This window comes from Sebastes fasciatus, chromosome 2 (genome assembly GCF_043250625.1).
Source record: "Sebastes fasciatus isolate fSebFas1 chromosome 2, fSebFas1.pri, whole genome shotgun sequence".
Classification (NCBI taxonomy): Eukaryota; Metazoa; Chordata; class Actinopteri; order Perciformes; family Sebastidae; genus Sebastes; species Sebastes fasciatus.
Window position 1 is genome coordinate 3,702,616 of NC_133796.1, and position 20,978 is coordinate 3,723,593.

Here is a 20,978-nt window from a genome sequence, read left to right on the forward strand (position 1 = left end):
TAAAAATCACTGCCAAAGTTGAAGTGGTTCTACTGAAATACCTTTTATTGACTTATTAGGTTATTATATCTTAAATGTATAATCTCAGTGTAAAAAAGCACTCACAAACCTCATATTTCTGGAGTTACAACAGCTCAATGTGTATTCTGTTGTGTGTATTTGTTGTGGAAGTCTTCACACACTTTGAAGTAAAAGGTCAACTCTTCATTATAATTATAAAGCGCAGCAATTTGACTGAGTGACCTCTGAGGTATCAACCTAATTAGCAAACAAAAAAAGGGGAAGTTTCACTTCCCTTTGATGTAACCTGGTATTTAACCTCAGGGTGGAATGATTATCATGTTTGTCTGACACGTTTTTATTTTTATGATTTTAAAAGTCAGTATTCACATTTCCTCATTTCATATCTGTCATTTCTCCTGCGTGTGATTAATAAAGTTTATCTAATTTTATTTTATTGCTTTTGGATGAATATGCAGTTAGGAAGAATGTCCATAATAATCCCATGATGAGGAATACATTTATATATTATGTTATATTATATTATATTACTGTAAATTATATTATATGTAAATTTATATTAGAATAGTTGTTTTATAAAAGCGTAGAAGTGCGGTTTTTGAGGTACTTGTACTTGAGTAGTTTATTCGTCTGCTGTACTATTTTTCAGCGATAAATATATATATATATATATATATTTGATTTATTTGACAGCTTTAGTTACCACTTATTTTTCAGATTTTAAAATCATATGAGAAAATGAAATATAATTAATTGTTTTTATGTGTGTGTTGTGTAATAGTATGCAAAATACTTAAAATTAGCTGCACCTGCTACAACATTAAAATTCCAATTACATATTTATGCATCAGTAATAATCATCTAATATTGTAATATAAAGTAATATTTCACTCACAGGGGGGTGGGCCTATTTTTCTGCATAATAGGTATTTCTACTTTTCATACTTCACAAACCTTTAGCTGATAATATTTAGGAGCAGAACTTTTACTTGTAATGTAGTATTTTAAATATTTGTTATCATATATTCAACAGTCACACACATGTAAGTGGAATGAAAGTAGCAAGATTTAAAAAAAAAAATGTTTGTTAATACTATTTGAATGGATTAAGAATAGTTTGACAAAGTGTAAGGCTTGTTTCATCAGACATTTCATATGTTACAGAACTCATATTAAATCCCCTGCATATAACCAAGAAGAAGTCTCAGTAGATTTTATACTATAAGATGTTTCCAAATCAAATAAACACGATGCTTTCACTTTTACAAGGCAGTAGGCCCCTATTGACCCACATCTATGGTGCTTATAGTGACAAATAACACCTATTTAATGACCCGGTAACAGTTGAATCAGGTGGGTTGTGGCTGTATTGTAAACAATATCAGATATATAAACAAGATCAGAATATCAAATATCAGTGTTGTGATTAATGTGAACGTGCTTCCTTCACTTACCTCGTGTAGTGTTAAATGTGTCATGTCCATTTTCAAAGGGGTCCCTTGACCTCTGACCCTCCAGATGTGTGAATGTAAATGGGTTCTATGGGTACCCACGAGTCTCCCCTTTACAGACATGCCCACTTTATGATGATCACATGCAGTTTGGGGCAAGTCATAGTCAAGTCAGCACACTGACACACTGACAGCTGTTGTTGCCTGTTGGGCTGCAGTTTGCATGTTATGATTGGAGCATATTGTTTTATGCTAAATGCAGTACCTGTGAGGGTTTCTGGACAATATCTGTCATTGTTTTGTGTTGTTAGTTGATTTCCAATAATAAATATATATATACATACATTTGTATAAAGCAGCATATTTGCCCACTCCCATGATGATAAGAGTATTAAATACTAAAAAATCTTCCATTAAGGTACATTTTGAACAGATAAAAAATGTGCGATTAATATGCGATTAATCACAATTAAATATATTAATGATTGACAGCCTTACTTTAAAAACACAAAATGCTATACTTCTCATTTTAGACTAAAAATCTTACACAGCACATGGATTTTAAACATCTATCAAATTAAGTAAAACGTCCCACAGAAGGTTTATCAGAGCATCACTGGATTTTAATCATTTCTGCATTTTAAAATAAAATAGTTATGTTGCTAATTTTGTGAGTATTTGTGGGACTTTGAAAACTTTCTAAATATGCTGTATTATAGTAAAAATAATTGTGGTTAGTTTTGTGTTGTTAATTGATTTACAATAATAAATATATACATACATTTGCATAAAGCAGCATATTTGTCCACTCCCATGTTGATAAGAGTATTAAATACTTGACAAATCTCCCTTTAAGGTACATTTTGAACAGATAAAAATGTGCGATTAATTTGTGATTAATAGCAATTAACTATAGACAATCATGCACTAATAATAATTAAATTAAATTGAAGGTATTTGTAGGTCTGTTTGTAATCTTGAATAACCGTGGTATTAATCACTGGAAAATTCTGCATATTGCCTTCAGAGATGTTTGTTGTGTGCGATACAGATAAAATCCTCTCTCACAGTGTATGTAATGTTATATTATGATAATGACATATATTGTGATATAGTACATTTTCTGCAAAATCAAGTGAGAAACTGTTTATAGATAATAAAAAAAAACAACTCATGGTTTTTGGTGTATCCAGAAAATTAAATTAAAAGTCAAAACTCATATAAAATTTAATATAACCATAAATCCTTGCTGTTATTCATGTGTTCTTCTGTAATGTTCTTCACCACCTTCATGGCTCTGAACTGAACGGTCGAGACGGCAGTAATAAACCACACCAAACTCATTAATTTCAAACATTTCATTATTTTCTCCACATTAACTTCGAAACAACCTCATAAACCAAAGAGTAAGAAAGAGCATGCTCGGGCATGCAATGATGTCACAACATGATGATGCCACTGGGTGCGAAGTATAAAACATACAGTAGCAGAGAGTTTCTTTTTAAATATCATTCATTTAAACTCTGGACGTTTCGGTTAATCCACTGAGAGTTTTTAAAAGCTAGCGTTTATTTTACACACTGCTCTCCATAGTCTCACGTAGCCTTGTGTTTGCTGGATTAAAAGAGAGACGAGAGGGAGAAACTCACAAACTGACACCAGATTGAGCAGGCTGAACAAACATGCTGAAAAAAATCTCATCCGGCCCAAAAAGTGTCTGGAAATGACACCGTAGAAACCCCATTTTTCCCTTTTTGACTGGTCCAAAAGGGGGATGGGAGAGAGACAAAACAGTGCATGCCATTTCAGGGTGAAAGGGAGGTGTGTGTGTGTGTGTGTGTGTTAGGGGTCACCTTTCTTAATGTTGAAGGTTATTTGTCTCCTCTTAGCCTGGGTGTTTAACAGAGAGACAAAGTCTCGCCCCTTCTGGTGGACTCCATGGGACTTTATGTCAGAAAAAATATGAACGGTAGTCAACGGAGAGAGACAAATCATTTGTTGATCCTGTTTGAATTGCACGATGAATCACACATATGATGTTTGTCAATTTAAAACATAATTTTGCAAGTCAGGAAAGTCTCAGTTTGTTGTAAAACTGTTGAAGTATCAGACTGTGAAAATACGTAATTAGATAGACGACCCACCCAAAAGTGTGGTAGTGACGTCTCTCTCTCTGAAGCTACGATGTCTGTGATCAGATAACGGTTCATCTGTGCGTGGAACATAGCTAAGTTAGCCAGCTGGCTAGTGTTGGTGACGTGAACGTGGATTATGTTTTAAATTGACAAACATCACATGTGTGATTCATGGCGCGATTCAAACGGGATCAAAAAGATATTTATCTCTCTCCGTTGACTACCGTTCATATTTTTTCTGAAATAATGTCACATGGTGGTCCAACGGAAGAGGCAGGACTTCGCCTCTATTATCTTGGGTCGGGGTTTTTTATAAATAAAGTTTTGAGACGGAAAATGAATAAATACGAGGCACTCAGCATTCTCTCTGTCTTGCAAACTGCAAAAAAGTAACAAACTTGAATAATAATGACACATACACATATATAGTAGAATTAGTGGTTATAACATAACAGTCTCAAGGCTGTACAAAGGGGCAACCCTCCTCAGTATGTCAGCAGTTCAATGTGTATGTTCATCTTTTTTCTTTTTTTTTGTTGCGTGCGAATGTGTTTCACTTAACAATAAAGTCAGGAAGTTCCTCGAGGTTTAGACTCGTGTGTGTTGGTCGCTGATGAATCTCAGTCAGATTCGGTGATTTTTGATTGTGGCGGCTGATTTTTTTTTTTCCCCAAATCTCTGCCGACAGGAAGTGACAACCAGGATGGAGTGCGTACAAATGAGGACAGAACAGTGATGTTAAAGGGATAGAAAATGCACTTTTTAAAACCCCACACAGCCTCATGCAATGGTTGTGTGTGTTCATAGTGGAATAAAGAAAAGAAGAATGACGGAGCCCTTTAAAATGGATCTACTCTTGCAGCATAGTTCTGTATGTAGCGCATAGTGCGAATAGAGACTGGTGGATGGGGGGGGAGGGGGGTGCCGACAGAGGGGGGGGCGGGTTAAAAGGCAAAAGGGGATCAGGATGGAGTGTGTGCTCTTGGTTAGCATGTTTCTCATGATAACCAGGAAACAAGGGTTGCTATATTCTTATAGAAGTGATGGAAAAATGGGCAAAACTGCCTGTGCCATCTCCAGTCCATAGCTGATGGACACCCATGCACGTGTGTCCCGATATACACCTCGCTAGTTTAAAGCTGCACTTACTTTCTTACTTTCTTTTTCTATGGTTTGCAAGCTCAAAGTAAGCATTTTTCTGAAAAGGAAACGGGCTTTCGTAGAAACTGAAACGGGCTTCAACGGAGGTGAAAAGACCAACAATAGAAAGGCTCTGCTGTGTGTCCGTCGCTCGGGCTGCGGGCTCCAGTCCGATAGGCAGAATGTCCGTCTCAGTACGTAATAATATAATATACCGTAGTTATCAATAAGTCTTAGTAGATCATACCTGTATAAGCTTAAATAAAGAAGTGAATGAAAAGAATGGCTACTCCAATATTGAGTAAAATGACCATAACCACCAGAATAGAGCTGGAGCCCTGAAAGACAGAGAGGAGAAGAAATTCAGTTAATGCACAAATTCTCTCAATAGAAACAGATTAAAGAAAAACTCAACTGAAGGCTGGAAAATAGAAAACAGACAAATGATACATCTGAACTCTCATACTATGCACTATATACTCAATTTGTGTACTATTGTTCAACATACTATTGTGTGAATAAACAGCAGAAGGGATCTCTCCGGACGCACTGAACAGTCATTACCATGTCATTTCCTGAGAGACTACTTGCCAGTTGTAGACGTGTAACCATGGTGACCCGTGTCAACCTCATGTGACCAAACGATGATTTGTGAGAATCAAAGTCTGAATTAATTAAAAAACTATATTACCCCCAGCAAAGTGAAATCTTATACTTATACAGTTAAACTGGAGCGTTATTGTTGTTACAGAGCCGTCCGTCAACATCTGTTATGAACGTTGTCGTCACTGCCACATTGCATTGTGGGATATTTATGCCGCTGTAGTGTCCAGTGTTGCATACTGTAATATTTCACCGGAAATAGTATGCAATTTGTGTACTATTGGTTTCACACTAAGGTTTCAGACGCACTAAAATATCTCACATACTGTTTTAGCGTAAATGTTAGGATGGAATTTCATACACAAACAAAAACTGCACAGTTACAACTGATTAAAACCATATTAGAATAAAAGGCAGTTCAATCGTGATCAAGTATTGGTTGTAATAATTACCTTAATACTTGCTATAGATTCATTTTTTTTTTTCTGTGTTGACAAATAACCTTACAGACTAACATGTTATTTTGATAATGTACTTTTAGTTCTGCACCTCAACTTAATTTACAGCTGTCCAGTGGTGGAAAGTACAATTACTCAAGTACTGTACTTAAGTACAATTTTGAGGTACTTGTACTTTACTTGAGTATTTCAATTTTATACTATTTTATACTTCTACTCCACCGAGAGAAATATTATACGTTTTTACTTCACTACATTTTCTGAGAGCTGTACTTTACAGATTAAGATTTTACAAATAAAACATGTGATCAGTTTATAAAATAAGATACTGTGCTACAGATTAACCTATCCAACAATATATAAATTAAAATAAAATGATTCCTTTGATGATTCAGTTATAATTAACCCTTGGCCATTGAAGGGAAACTGTGGATCTGTACTAACAGTATGTAAGTGTGCTGACTCACTGAGTTTGATTTGAGGGTGAGATGCTCTCCGTCCTGCTCCAGAGTGATGGGCTGAGACTTGAGGGGTGGGGAGAGGGTGAGGTCCCTGTGCAGCGGCCACTCCTCCAGCTCTGCCCCCACATTCAGGTTGTCCAGCATCTGTACAGAGTCCATGGATCCCTCTCTGACCGGCCGAAGCCCTCGGGACCGCAGCCTGTTGTTTTTGGGGGCCGGGGACTCCGGGCCCAGCCCCCGAGGAGACGTCTGCGCGTCCGGACACTGAAGCCTCATGTCGACCGTATAGTCATTCATCCGCTCCTCGTCCTGCTCCGTGAGGCGCGAGTGGGCCGGACTCCACCTAAGGGTGCTCTCAGCAGTCCAGCCCCCGGTGAGGCCGTCGAGCCTTTGGTCGATTACAGCATGCTCGTGAAGCTTGTGGTTGGACGGGTTGTGCTGCTTTGGATGGTGGTTGGAGTAGACATGCTCTCGAGGGTTGTAACTAGAAGAGACGTGGTCCTTTGCATTGTGATTGGAGGAGATATAATCTTGGGACTTGTGATTGGAAGAAGCATGCTCAGAAGTCTTGTGATTGGACATGTTATGTTCCAAGGCCTTGTGATTGGATAAAATGTGCACCTGCGGCTTGTAGTTGGAAGAGGCGTGCTCGCAGGCCTTGTGATTGGTGGAAGAATGATCCCATGTTTTGTGATTGGAGGACGAGTACTCCCTCGACTTGTGATTGGAAGAGGCTTGCTTGGAGGGCTTTTGGTTGGACAGGGAGTGCTCCCACGCTCGGTAGGAGGAGGCGTGCGACTTGTGATTGGACGAGGATTTCTCCCGCGGTTTGTGGTTGGACAGAGGGGCTTGCTCGTGGCCGTTAATTTGGCCCTCCTGCTCCTCCAGAAGGGAGGGCGTGGTGGAGCGGCTGCTGCCCCCGCGGTCCGGATACATGTCGTCGGTCCAATTGTTAGCTGCCCCGCCCCTCGGCAGATCCACGCCCCGCCCTTCCACCAGCACCTGGATCTCGGCCCCGCCGTGATCGTCCACGGCGCTCTGGCGCATGAAGCAAGCATTTCTGGGGCGATGGCCGTGCTTGGGCGGGCTGTGGGGGGGCGAGGCGGGCACGCTCAGAACGGGGCTGAGATCAGGTGTTATCACAGGCGGCGTGGTGTCCGGCGTGCACAGCTCCGGACTGTCTGTTCCCGTGGAGATCACCTCATGGTCTTTGTCCTTGGCGTCCTGGTGCTTGGGCCTCTGACATTCGAGCCCTACGAAAACAGTCGGAGAACAACACCAGTGAGGTGATTTGGCACCGATCCACCTTGTTTGTGTGTGTGTTGTGTGTGTGTGTGTGTGTGTGTGTGTGTTCAGCAGCAGCACGGGTAACAAAAGGAGAGAAAAGCTGCATTCAAACTGGATCTGGTGCTTTCAGTCACTGTTGGCTTAGAGAGGATTAACTAAGTGAATACACTTTGATTTAGTCTGAATTCTCAGCGGCTTTAAATCCTCTGTAGTTTATTATGAGATCAACATATGAACATAAACACTGAGCCGGCTGTAAATCCTCATATTCCGACATATGTTTTAATAAATCCAGGTACTTTTTATGTCAATTTTAAATGAGGACAATGAGTGCGAGTCCATCGTTTCCATAATTTAGTCACGACTCATGACTAATTGTTACAACGCGGGTCTCTGGAGGGGAAATGAAGCGACATAAAAGTGGAGAGAAATTTGGCAATAAAACCGAATAAAAGAGAAGAAGAAGAAGCCAAAAGAAAAAATAATACTGTGTCGTTTGACAATCATATTTCAACACAAACATTATTGTGATAATATAAAGCAATAACCTCTGTAAAGGAAAGAGTTATACTGTATCATTTAGATTGTTTATTTTCACATATTTTAGCTGAACGGTAAAGTAAACGTGCTTAACCACTATAATGGTGGATAAAATTAAAGCTGCACTAATCAATATTTTTATATTAATGAATCAAATGTGGGAAATAATAAAAAAATCTGTTAATGCAGCTTTACATTCAAACTTTACAGGTTAAAATCCACCACACTCATTATTATTATAATTGTTATTATTATTATTATATTATTATTATTATTATTATTATTTTAGTATCATTATGATTAAACTGATGTTTTGCCACATCTGTTGATGATGAACAATAAGTTTTAAGTTTAGATTATTCATGGACTTGTTTGCTGTGTAAAACAGCAAATTGAGCACATTTTAATTTTAATTTAACTCAGTTATTTTTTAAATAACTTTAATTGGAAAATGGATTTACATTTAAGGGTTTAATGTAACCTACAAGTTACTCTACTGTTGAAGAGGTCAACGGGGGTAAAACTAACAATTATTTTCATTATCAAAAATGCCTGTTATAAGGAGATGTATTCAGATTGTTTGTTTTATTCTGCCAACAGTTCAAACCCCAGAAGATATTCAGTTCACTGTCACATAGGACAAATAAAAGCATCAAATTCTCACATTTGAAAAGCCGGAACCAGAAAATATTTGACCTTTTTGGCTTGAAAAATTACTTCAACGATTAATTGATTATCAGAATAGTTGCAGATGAAGATCCTGTTGATCTTTTTTAGCTCTAGTTATTTGGCTAAAAACAATTTTATGATATTTTTATCAATGAAACAATTAATTGACAAACAAATGTAAATAACCATTAGTTGCAGCCCTAATTACTACTACTAACTCTAAACCTAAACTAAATCACTAAATTATTTTTCTGTTGGTCAACTAATCGATTAATTGACCAATCGTTACGGTGATATTAAATTACCAGTATATTATCAGCAAATCCATATTTTAATATCCAGTAATTTCACACTAAATACACCAGCACTAGTGTTGGCTGTAGACTGTGTATATAAAGATGGACGATACGTCTCCACTTCCTCCCAATGTACAGAAGTGAAGCCAAAATATCCCAGATACGGGAGCTGCCATCTTGAGATTTTGAAGTCATTTGGAACCAGAGTCTGCGCGGTAGTGATCTGGTGGTGGAGCCGCGGTATCGAGGTCACCCGCCAAAACCAATAGTGAACACTTGCACAAACATCAGCGTGATAAGAACTACCTAAAATGAAAGAAACCATCTTTAGGACTTTTTAGTTTGGCTCATGTTCCATCTGCTAACATGGAGGAGGCGGGATTTATGACCTATCCTGCAGCCAGCCACCAGGGGGCGATGGAGATGTTTTGGCTTCACTTTTGGGGAGCTCTCCTGTCGGCCATCTTTATATACAGTCTATACAGTTGTTAAATAATTCTCGAAATGGATCAAATCACATCAGTGGTAAATTATCTCTGTATAATATAAATTAATCTGTCTGCTGACACAAGAATAAGGCAATTTAGAATCCATTAAATGCGCAAAAATCTTAATGTAATTCTGCATCGCAAGCATATGAGTGAAATAACGGAGATATTCAGAGCAGCATGTGTGAATTAACACTGGACACACTTGTGCGTTGTGTCGTCCACTCACCGTTCCCGTAGATGTGGAAGGAGGGAGAGAGCTCTTTGGCAGCGATCCGGGCCAGTCGACACTCTTCCGTGGCCTTCTGCGCCACGCCTTCAGCTGCTTCCGCCTTCCCACGAGCGTGGCTCATCCTGAACAGGACGGGAGGAAACAGTACAGTATAGACGTGTTATCGACGTTTATGAAGTTCTGCATCGTTTGAGCTCATTTAGGACATTATATTCTCTCTGCTTTACCTTCATAAAATCACATCTAAGAAATAGGGATGCACCGATACCGATACCAGTATCCGGTATCGGGTCCGATACTGTGCTCATGTACCTGTACTCGCTCACACCGTCCAGCTGGCTGTTAACGAGGGTCTTTTGGCACAGAGAAGTACTCGTATCGGTACTCGTTATCGGCGAGTACCCAAATGTAAGTACTTGTACTTGTAAGTGGTATCGGTGCATCCCTACGAAGAAATATGTTTTGAGATTTTTTCCGTCAATTGTAATATTCATAATGTGGTATTAGTGCTTTTACTTCAGTAAAGGATCTGAGTACTTCTTCTGCTGTTGAGACGTGAAGATGTTACCTTGACATGGCGATCTCTGCTTTCTGCTTGGAGATGTCTGCAGCCTTCTCCGCCGCCTCCACGGCCCGGTCTACCTTCTCCCTGATCTTACTGGCCCTAAGTGGGATCAGGTTCTTGCGTTTTCCGCTCACCAACGCGTTCTGCTTGTACTTCCCTTCCTCCTTGGTGCCGTCAGGGAAGGTAGTGCATCCGTATCCGTGCCTCTTGTTCCCCGACCATTCGCCTTCATAATGCAGGCCGTCCGAGCGCCGGCTCGTACCCCAGCCGGCCCTCTGGTCGCTCCGCCACTCTCCAGCGTACATCTCAGTGACGGTGGCGTCCACGGGGGCACCCTGTTCGCTTTCGCTGGCGTTGGAGTGGATGTCGGACGCGGCAGAACTGACGGTGCTCATACCGGCCTCGCTGCAGAAGGAGCTCTGCTTGCTGAGCTGACTGGCCAGCGAGCTTTTGGACTCGGAGCGCCGCAGCTTCAGGCCGCTCAGGATGGACTGCCGGAAACGACCTTTCCTCTTCCTCTGGCGCTCGGCTTCGCTCGGGGCCGTTAGAGCGAACCCGCCCCGGCCCACAGGGCTCCCTGCCAGCCCGGCCACCACCCCGTCCGTGGGCGTGGTGGCAGTGCCGTCCTCCAGCACAGCCGCAGGGCCGTGGCTGTGCTCGGAGCGGAGGGAGTTTATGGATGTTCGAAGAGGGAAGAGGATGATGGCCGCCATGCCGTACGGTACACTCTGCCGCACGCCATAGCCATGACGCATCCCGCCCAGCCACTGGCCTTGGTAGGTCCCTAAGAGACAAACAGAGACACAGTGACGGTCAGAGTTATGTCCTCAGACTGAAATATCTCAACAATTATTGGATGGATTGCCATGAAACTTTTTGCAGACATTCATGGTCCCCAGAAGACGAATCCTAACGAGTTTGGTGGTTCCCTGGTCTTTTCTCCAGCATTAACAACAAGTCAATTTGCTGTGTAAAATATCTCAACATCCACCAAATGGATCGTCACAAAACTCATACAGACAAAACTTTGTACCAACATTCATGGTTCTCAGAAGATGAATCCTAATGAGTTTGTTGGTTCCCTGACCTTTTCTCCAGCGCCAACATCACATCAACGGTTTTACTTGTTATGTAAAATGTCTCAAAATCCACCAAAGTCAGAGGATGTGTCGTAATTTAGTGATCCTTTGACTTCTCCTACTTTTCCTGGACTACTATTGGATGGATTGCCATGAAATTTTGTACCAAATTCATGGTCCCAAGAGGATGAATCCTATTGACTTTGGGGATCCTTTGACTTTTCCTCTAGCTTCACTATGAGGTTGACATTTGTAGTATTGAGTGAAATATCTCAACAACTATTAATAGGATTGTCATGAAATTTGGTTCAGACATTCATGTTCCCCTCAGGATGAACTGTAATCACTTTGGTGATCCTCTGACTTTTCATCTAGCGCCATCATCAAAATATTAATTCATCCAATACTTTGGTTTATGACCAAATACCTGCAAAACATTCTCTAGTTTTGAATGGCTGAACCAAATTTCATGCAGTCTAGTTGTAGTTGTAGTAGCTTACTAAAAACTGTGAATTTCAGTCAACAGGATTCATCTTCTGGGGATTGTTTTCACAAAATCTTATGGCAATCCATCTGATAGTTGTTGAGATATTTCTGTCTGAACTAAAATGGTCGATCAAAAAGTACTAAAAAGTACTAATCAACGTAAAAGCACCAACAATGTCTTGATACAGTTAATATATATATATAATCTCCCATAGTGTAAGGTAGATGTACTGTGAAAGGCAACAGATAGACCATTTCTGCATTCATCCTTCTTGTGTGTGTGTGAAGGTTTCTGTGGTTGTTACTCGACACCAGGAGTAAAATAATTCACTGCCAAACGAAGGCTTGTTGGCTCAACATTAAAGCTGTGAAAGAGAACCAAATAAACCCAGAATAACACCAGATATCTGGCATTTCCTAGACTGCAGGAAAGCACTTTCTAAAAACTGACCAAGAGCTAGGATTTATTCAGTGAATCTGATATCTTTATAAAAAATAGATATTTCAATATCAACTTAGTTTAAACCACAGAGTTTCCCACATCTCACATCCTCTCCCCCATCTTCCTCCTCTCCATCTACACCAACGAAAACATAAACGTCAATCGACAACCAGACCTCCTGGAAGGAGGAGAGCTCCTCGGAGAAACTTAAAAACAAAGCAGGTCTGCTTCAAGGAGAGGTCAACATCTTACACCCTCCAGCTCCTCTCCTTAAAACCTCAGAGGGGCTCAGAACGAGAGGTGAAGCAGATCCACAGCTTCGTATTTATGGGCAGGAAACTCAACAGCCTCCTGTTCACCCGTCAGTTTCATTTACAGGAGCGCTCGACAGCAGCAGCAGCAGCTCCCGCTGACGAAGCTGAGAGAGCTTTCTGTCATGAAAGTTATTTTAACAGCTGTCTATACTTCCTTCATGCAACCTGGGGTCAGCCTCAGGAGATCCTGATACGACTGAACCAGAGTTAAAAAGTAATCGATCAAAACTAGGGCTCCGTCTAACGATTATTTTCTCAATGAATTGTCTCTAAAATGTCAGAAAATAGTGACCCACAGTCCAAAACTCAACAATATTCAGTTTACAAAGATATCAACAGAGAAAAGCAGCAGAGTCCCACCTCTGAGGAGCTGAAACTACAGAAGGTTTTGGTGTTTTCGTTTGAAAAGTGCAATTTTTTATCTGTTCAAAATGTACCTTAAAGGGAGATTTGTCAAGTATTTAATACTCTTATCAACATGGGAGTGGACAAATATGCTGCTTTTAATGCAAATATATGTATATATTTATTATTAGAAATCAATTAACAACACAAAACAATAACAGATATTGTCCAGAAACCCTCACAGGTACTGCATTTAGCATAAAACAATATGCTGAAATCATAACATGTCAAACTGCAGCCCAACAGGCAACAACAGCTGTCAGTGTGTCAGTGTGCTGACTTGACTATGACTTGCCCCAAACTGCATGTGATTATCATAAAGTGGACATGTCTGTAAAGGGGAGACTCGTGGGTACCCATAGAACTGGAGGTCAGAGGTCAAGGGAGCCCTTTGAAGATGGCCATGACAGTTTTTCTTCGCTAAAGTTTAGGGTAAGTTTGGAGCGTTATTTAACCTCCGAAACAATAAATGGGCTGTAAAACCAAAACAATGAGCTAAAAGATGCTAAAACCCACCGTCGAGGGAAACTGCAGTTGGCTTATATTTCTCCGTTGCATTTGTCACTACGAGTGTTTTGTTTTATCATTTAAAAATGAGTCTGAAATATGACAGCGGTCCAGAAAACAGACATTATATGTTATAAGTTCACATAGAAGATATTAATGTTATACTGGTTTGAAAACAGATAATGACGCGATAACGCAAATTCATTTTAACGCCACTAATTTCTTTAACGCATTAACGGAAACAATCTTTTGGAGGTTGCTAGACTGAAGATACTTGCATCATATGAAACTAGAAAACATAATGAATCCATTGGTACCAACCATGTCATACTAGCTCGTCGGGAAGGAGGCTAAATAACGCTCCAATCTTACACTCAATTTTGGCGAGGAAAAACTGTCATGTCCATTTTCAAAGGGGTCCCTTGACCTCTGACCTCAAGATGTGTGAATGTAAATGGGTTCTATGGGTACCCACGAGTCTCCCCTTTACAGACATGCCCACTTTATGATAATCACATGCAGTTTGGGGCGGGTCATAGTTAAGTCAGCACACTGACACACTGACAGCTGTTGTTGCCTGTTGGGCTGCAGTTTGCCATGTTATGATTTGAGCATATTGTTTTATGCTAAATGCAGTACCTGTGAGGGTTTCTGGACAATATCTGTCATTGTTTTATGTTGTTAATTGATTTCCAATAATAAATATATATATACGTTTGCATAAAGCAGCATATTTGTCCACTCCCATGTTGATAAGAGTATTAAATACTATGGACAATCATGTGATTAATTTTGATTAAATATTTTGATTGATTGGCAGCCCTAAAACATTTGCTTGCATTATGGCAGCAGCACAGAAAACAGACATTATTTGCTATAAATTAAATTAATATCAGAATAAGCAAATATCTATCTGTTAGAAAGAATCCTCACGCGACTTCATTTCAAATTAAACTCAAACTGATTGATTGTGACGAAGCCTCTCTACTATACAGTAGTTCCTCAGTGATAGATATTTCATGCGCTTCGCCGCACCGAGGTCACGGTGAGAGGCGTCTCCTGCTGATTTGTAATGATGCTGCACATGTGGTTAAATGTCAGTGACATTACTTGATGTTTACGGTCGTTGTGTTCTGTGGGAGGGAACTCACTCACAGCTTCGTAATGGCATAATTACAGCTCTGAACGCGGTGATTACTTTCTAGGAAATGACAGAAGTTTGGGTGTTTCCTCCATCACGCTGCTAAATGACCGACACAACAGTGTTATTGTTTGTTTCATAGCGAGCTGTTCTTCACGCAAGATGCAGACGAGTATCTTACAACTCAGAATAGTTTAGAAGAAGAAAACGATCAAGTAAGGGAGGAGGTGCAGTGAGAAGAAAACAATTAAGAGTCAAATCTTTGGAAAAACTTTGGTTTCTGTTTGATAAGTTTATCAGCAGTAGCTTTCTAAATAAGCATTTTGGTTGACATCATGTCTTGCATCATTTCCTGTTAGTTCAGAGTAGTAAAGTGAGTTCTTATCCCTGAAAACGGAGTACTTTTACTATCAGATACTGTGTTGTATTAATACGTAATGTGGAGTTGGAGCTGTCCATGGTGCTGAAATAAAATCCTCATAGAAACATGGAGGTTTTACTTTTTTCCATGCTGTTCTCTGTATTTTCGCAAAATCTAGAACATGAGTCAATCGCTGTGTCCCAATTCAATAAATATGAATAATAAACAATGTGTACTGTAGTACTGTAATTATATAGGATGCTGTTACTTGAGCTTGTGAAGTAAAAGTCCTGTGTTTCAAATTTTACTTAAGTAAAAGTACAAAAGTATTAGCATCAAATTATACTTGAAGTACCAAAAGTAATGGTACTAAATATGCAGAAGGGTCCATTTCAGAATAATGAATAAGAATAATAATCTCTATTGGATTATAATTATTGATGCATTCATATCATTATTATGTAATCTTCCACTTTATATTATTGGACCCCCACTGGGTTAATCCATCCATGCTGAGTGTACACACTATACACACTATACACACTACACACAGAACTACACACAATTAGTATGTAGACAGGAACTAGGTCACATACTGTAGCTGTGTCCGGTACTCAATACTATACATTGATTGTAGTATGTAGTGTTACCTTTAAATTAAGTAAAGTCAAAACAGTCAGTGTGCAGAATAAATAACGCTTGTTTTTTGAGTATGCTGTCGTTGGAAACTAAGTTGATGATTAAACATTATTATTATCTTTGTGAAGTTTTATTGATTTCCTTAAATCTAGTTTTATTGATGTCTGCCAGCAGAGGTTTGAAAAACTACTCAGATCTTTTACTTTCAAAATTTTAAGCAAGTACAAAAGTATTAGCGTCAATATATACTTACAGTACCAAAAGTAAAAGTACTAATTTTGCAGAATTCAGAATCATAATTATTGATGCATTAATGTGTTCATCACTTAGATGTTGCAGCTGGTAAAGATGGTAATTTCAATTACTTTTTCAATTAGCTTAATCTATAATAATACGTCATAATTTAATAAGCAATTATATTTTGTATAAATACTCTAACTCTGCAAAGTAACTAAAGTTATATCGGATAAATGTAGTGGACTAAAAAGTAGAAAATTTCCGTCTGAGATGTAGTGGAGCAGAAGTATAAAGTAGTTTAAAATGGAAATACTCAACTACAAGTACCTCAAAATTGTACTAAAGTACAGTACTTGAGTAAATGTACTTAGTTACTTTCTATTGCATCACTTCTTGATGTTCCCTGTCATATGAGTATATAAATTGTATATAATTAGTCTGGAATTGGGGCACACGCTGTTTACAAATGAATCCTGTGGATACTCATGAACCAAACTGAAGCCTCAAATTATTCATTTTTTTCCAGGTAATTCTCTGTATTTTTTTTTACTAAATATGTATTTTCTCTTATTTCCTTTGAGTATCATGTTATTTACTGGCATTTATTTCCCTTTTAAAGCTTTTTAAGGCTCCTAAACACTGAACTGATGAACTAAAAGCATGATTCAGTCTTGATCCAGAGCTGTCCGTGGTGCTGAAACCAAACCCGGACTCAAGAGTCTGCAGGTGCACGAGGCTGCATGTGGCCTTTGATATGGTTTTATTATTATTTTTTAATAAGCACCTGCCGTGTTGACAGACCTGTCAGTGAGTGAGTGGAAAACAGCGTCCTGCACATTTATTGGGTTGTGGAAAATGTGTCAGCTCGTGCGTGCTATATTCATCTGTCGGCGGTCTTCCACGTGAGCGGAAGAGAGGAGCAGAGCTGTCGCGTGACGCAGTCTTTTTTTTATGTTTCCTCTCCTCACCATCTTTGTTTCATATCTTACAGTCTTGTGTTAAAACAGCAGGTATGAGGATGTAAGCCTCGGTGCTCACGCTGGGAGCCTCCACCTCCCGGTAAACAACCTCCACCTTCAATGCAGCACCGACACACACACACACAGTCACACACACACGCCGTGTTTTCATTCTACCTGCATCACTTATTGACCTGGCTTCCATCATCCGGGTCCCGCTGCCGCCTTGCTCGGGAGGCGGGCGGTGCGGGGCCGGGCAGCATCGGTTTATCAAACGGCCTAGATTTACAAATGAGACTGACGGAGGCAGAGAGCCAATCAGAGAGGAGCGGAGGAGCCGCGAGCTGGTCTCTAGTGACACGCTGACCTGCTGTCTTCGCGTTACCATGGCGACAGAGGGTGTGATGCAGAGGGGAGAGGGGCGAAGGTGTGTTTTTATAAATCTGCGTCTCTAAACACAAGAAGTGATGAGATTTGGTTTAATTTCTAATATTAGAAACAAGCGTCCTCTTTCAACATCCACAGTTTTATAATAATCTAATAATAATAAAGAACGGTCAGTCGGCCCCAGACCTCCTCATGTCTTCATATGGACATGGATGGATGGATGGATTATCAGGCAATGGGCCCCTGGACACCGACATGTCAAGGCCCCCAACCCCTCCTACACTGGAGCAAGACACCCAGACTGCAAGAGACGCTGCTGCGTTGTTACTCATTAATCATCTTGAGTCTCTTTGTAGTCGTTTTGTGTTTCTTTGTGGTCATCTTGCGTCTCCGTTTTGTCGTTTTGTGTCTCTTGTTGCCAATTTGCGTGTCTTTGTAGTAATTTTGTTTCTTTGCAGTCATCTTGTGTCTCCTTGTAGTTATTTTACGTCTCTTTGCAGTCCTTTTGTGTCTCCTTGTAGTCATCTTCTGTCTCTTTGTAGTAATTTTGTGTCTCCTTGAAGTTATTTTACGTCTCTTTGAAGTCACTTTTTGTCTCTTTGTAGTCATTTTGCGTCTCTTTTGTAGTCATCTTCTGTCTCTTTGTAGTCATTTTGTGTCTTTGTGGTCATTTTGCATCTCTTTGTAGTCATTTTGCATCTCCTTGTAGTCATTTTGCGTCTCTTTGAAGTCATTTTGCATCTCCTTGTAGTCATTTTGCGTCTCTTTGAAGTCATTTTGTGCCTCTTTGTGGTCGTTTTGTGTCCCTTTCAATTACATTCTGCAGGTGGAGTCAAACTCTCAGGTGCTTTTGGTTGGAAAATCTGCAGCTGATCTTTATATACTTGATATAATACTGAATATTTAGTTCATGCTGGAGATGAAGCTTCCTGAAGCTTCCTTCCTGCTACAGCAGATCCACACTGTCACCCTTCTGCACAGATATTATACTAAATATTATACAAAATATGGGCCCCCTAAACCCTGAGGCCCCTGGGCACGGGCCCGGTAGGCCTGCTCAGTAATCCAGCATGTGGATGTGACCTACATGTTATTTATGTAGCCTACATCGGAGATGTGTTACAGTGGATTTTAGCAGCAGGCTAAGCTAGCATGTCGCTCCACTTGCAGCCCTGAAAATCAGTTTGTGGAACGAGAGTAGAGATGTTTTATTCAGAGAAGTCCAGCGGGACTAAATCTGATCTCTGATCTGGTGTCTGTGAGGAGATGAAGGGGAGGGCAAAGTGGTTCTGACATGTGAGCTTCCCTTTGAAGAAAATGAGTTTCAGCCGCCTTACCTCCATCAGAGTAGGTTTCAGTGCCGTATCCGTCCTGCAGCCCGTTGCTCCACGTCCCCTCGTACCGGGCGCCGCTCGCCGTGCTCTCCAGCTGCCCGTAGCGACCTTTGAACCCCTGCGTCCACTCCCCTCTGTACTCCCAGCGGCCCTTGCTCTCCACCCCGATGCCATGCCGCTTGCCCTGCGCCCAGGTGCCCTGGTAGCTGTTCCCGCTGGGCCACGTGTACACGCCCAGGACCTCGAAGCCGTGGCTCCAGGCGCCCGCATACTCGCCCTGACCCTGGGGCCCCGTGCAGACCCCTCGTCCATGGGCCTTACCCTGCTCCCACCCCCCGCAGTACGACCCCCCGTCATCAAAGTCAAACCTGCCTCCAGTGGACATGCATGAAACAGGTTTAGGCAAATCCTTAGAATGTCAAGAAACAGAAAAAACACGGGCCTGGTTTCACTCAGGAGGAGCAAAGAGGGAGGAGGCCTCGTTTGAATCTGGTAGCATGGAGGTGCAGGGCCTCGACCGTCCCTCTCCTGTTAGTTTAGGATGCAAAACACCAGCTCCTGGTTATAAAAGCGGCAGGACGTGGCCCGAAGAGCATCGCCTTACGATGGAGAAGCAGTCTAAGCCTCAGCGACGGGTCTGGAGTGACAAACGCAGCTGCTGTGCATGCTGCTTCCCATGGGCATGCAGGCTCAGAGTGCTTCTCATCCTCCTCCTCCTCCACTTCCTCCTCCACCTTCCTGCTCCACGCAGCCTCGCAGCCGGGGAGCTCGCCGGCCCGTCGCCTCAGCCGGTGCAGCGGGGCGCTCCAGACAAGCGAGGCCTAGGCTTTTCCAGCAGTCCCAGAGGCCCACAGAGCGGCGGCGGCGGCGGTGGTGGCTGGCGGCAGCAGCAGCGACCGAGCTCAGCTCAATCAGACATTACAGCATCCACACATCCCTGCCGCACCGGCACACAGAGAGGGGAGACAGGAGATGGGGATGCTGATGCTGCTGCTCTGGTACGCCATTAAAAAATGAGAGAAGTTGGAGCTCTGTATAGCATGGCCTGGAAACAAGGCTCAGAGACACACATCCAAACAGCCTCAGCCTCGCACACACACCTCGACAGACATAACGGAGAGTGAATATCTCCTCTGCCTCCTCTGCTGTGATGTAAAGATGAGCCTCTCCTGGAGATGAGGATGTGAAGAAGAAGAGATGAATTATTCCTCTCCTTTTCTCTTTGTCCTATCCGTTTCAGCGCTCGCCTAAAAATCTGGATTGTTGTTGTATCCCAATTCCACCAAGTCATCTGTCCTCTCTTGTTTTTCGGCCTCTCTCTCTCCCTCTCTCTCTCTAAAATCTGCTCATTACAGGACTGTTCCACCCCAGCCAATACCCCTCCCCCACATACACTCACACACACTGAACACACACTCCTTCTCTGGGCTCTTAAAGAGATAGAGACGGAGGGATGATGCGAATAGCTGCATGCACGGAGCTCGCTGCTCTTTCCCTTTGGGGATACAGCCTGCTTCTCCTAATTATCCAGCCTCATTTCAGTCTCTCCTCCTCCTCCCAGACGGAAATCTGGTCAGTCAGCAATCTGTTTTCCTGATAACTGGACGTTTGTGAGCTCATTGATCCCGTGCCACTCTCTCCCAAAGCTAATTGTTAGTCTTTTTCACTGTAAGCAAGCCAATGGACTGGATCTGTCACTTTACTTTATTAGACCCAGACTGACCTTTAAACATACAAATACATTTCTACCGTCTGTCTGTCTGCCGGTGTAGTTAATACAGGAGCTTCACCACAACCTGACACCCAACACAGTCGTCTTTACTGTCACAGCGGTCACATGGTAAATATTTTTCTAATCAATAAGTGGAGCATGATGGTATTGAAAATCTATCTGTCATTGAACACACCATCTGCTGGATCGTATGGTGACCAGAAAATGGTGTCAAAGACCGACGGACACCGGCTGTGTCAGTGTAAACTGGTTAAACTGGTAAAATAGTCTCTTTTTTTTTTTTTTTTACATCTGCTGTTTCTTTATTTTTTTGTAATGCAGAAGAGTACAAACATTTTCTCAATGATTGTCACAGTCCAACCTCTTTTAAATAGGTGATTAAAGTCAGGTGTCACACTTTTTACGAGGAAACATTCACAAAATAAATAATACCTTACTTAATAACGTTAAATAATAGAATAAATAAATTAAAAAAATATATATTTAAATCATTATTTAAAAGATACTAAAATTAAAATGCATTTATTTTATTTGTTTTAAATAATTGTATTTATTAATATTTCTGTATTATTTTTTACTTTATTATTTATTCATTTAATTCTTTACTCT

General features: G+C 41.0%; 1 protein-coding gene and 1 long non-coding RNA gene across 2 annotated transcripts in view; one reads left to right on the forward strand and one right to left on the reverse strand.

The window, feature by feature from the left end:
• Window positions 1-3,463, forward strand: part of LOC141782433 (uncharacterized) — a 53,925-nt gene extending 50,462 nt beyond the window's left edge. Inside the window, exon 2 of the long non-coding RNA XR_012597115.1 lies at window positions 3,294-3,463. This is a non-coding gene — a long non-coding RNA (uncharacterized LOC141782433). The remainder of the gene's footprint in view (window positions 1-3,293) is intronic.
• Window positions 2,816-20,028, reverse strand: jph3a (junctophilin 3a). The gene is made up of 5 exons (XM_074658657.1): window positions 18,641-20,028; window positions 10,350-11,130; window positions 9,779-9,903; window positions 6,276-7,522; window positions 2,816-5,085 (listed from the first exon to the last, which is right to left on the reverse strand). The coding sequence occupies exons 1-5, from the start codon at window positions 19,020-19,022 to the stop codon at window positions 5,005-5,007; spliced, it is 2,616 nt and encodes an 871-aa protein (XP_074514758.1). The 5' UTR covers window positions 19,023-20,028; the 3' UTR covers window positions 2,816-5,004.
• Between the last annotated feature and the right edge of the window lie 950 nt (window positions 20,029-20,978).

What these genes read in the sequence shown, in the direction of transcription:
- jph3a (XM_074658657.1), bottom strand. Translation starts at nt 19,022, where the DNA reads ATGTCCACTGGAGGCAGGTTTGACTTTGATGACGGGGGGTCGTACTGC. An exon ending in GCAGAGATCGCCATGTCAAG is followed by an intron (nt 9,904 to 10,349) that starts GTAACATCTTCA and finishes CGTCCTGTTCAG; the next exon opens with GATGAGCCACGCTCGTGGGA. An exon ending in TCACCCTCAAATCAAACTCA is followed by an intron (nt 5,086 to 6,275) that starts GTGAGTCAGCAC and finishes TCTGTCTTTCAG; the next exon opens with GGCTCCAGCTCTATTCTGGT.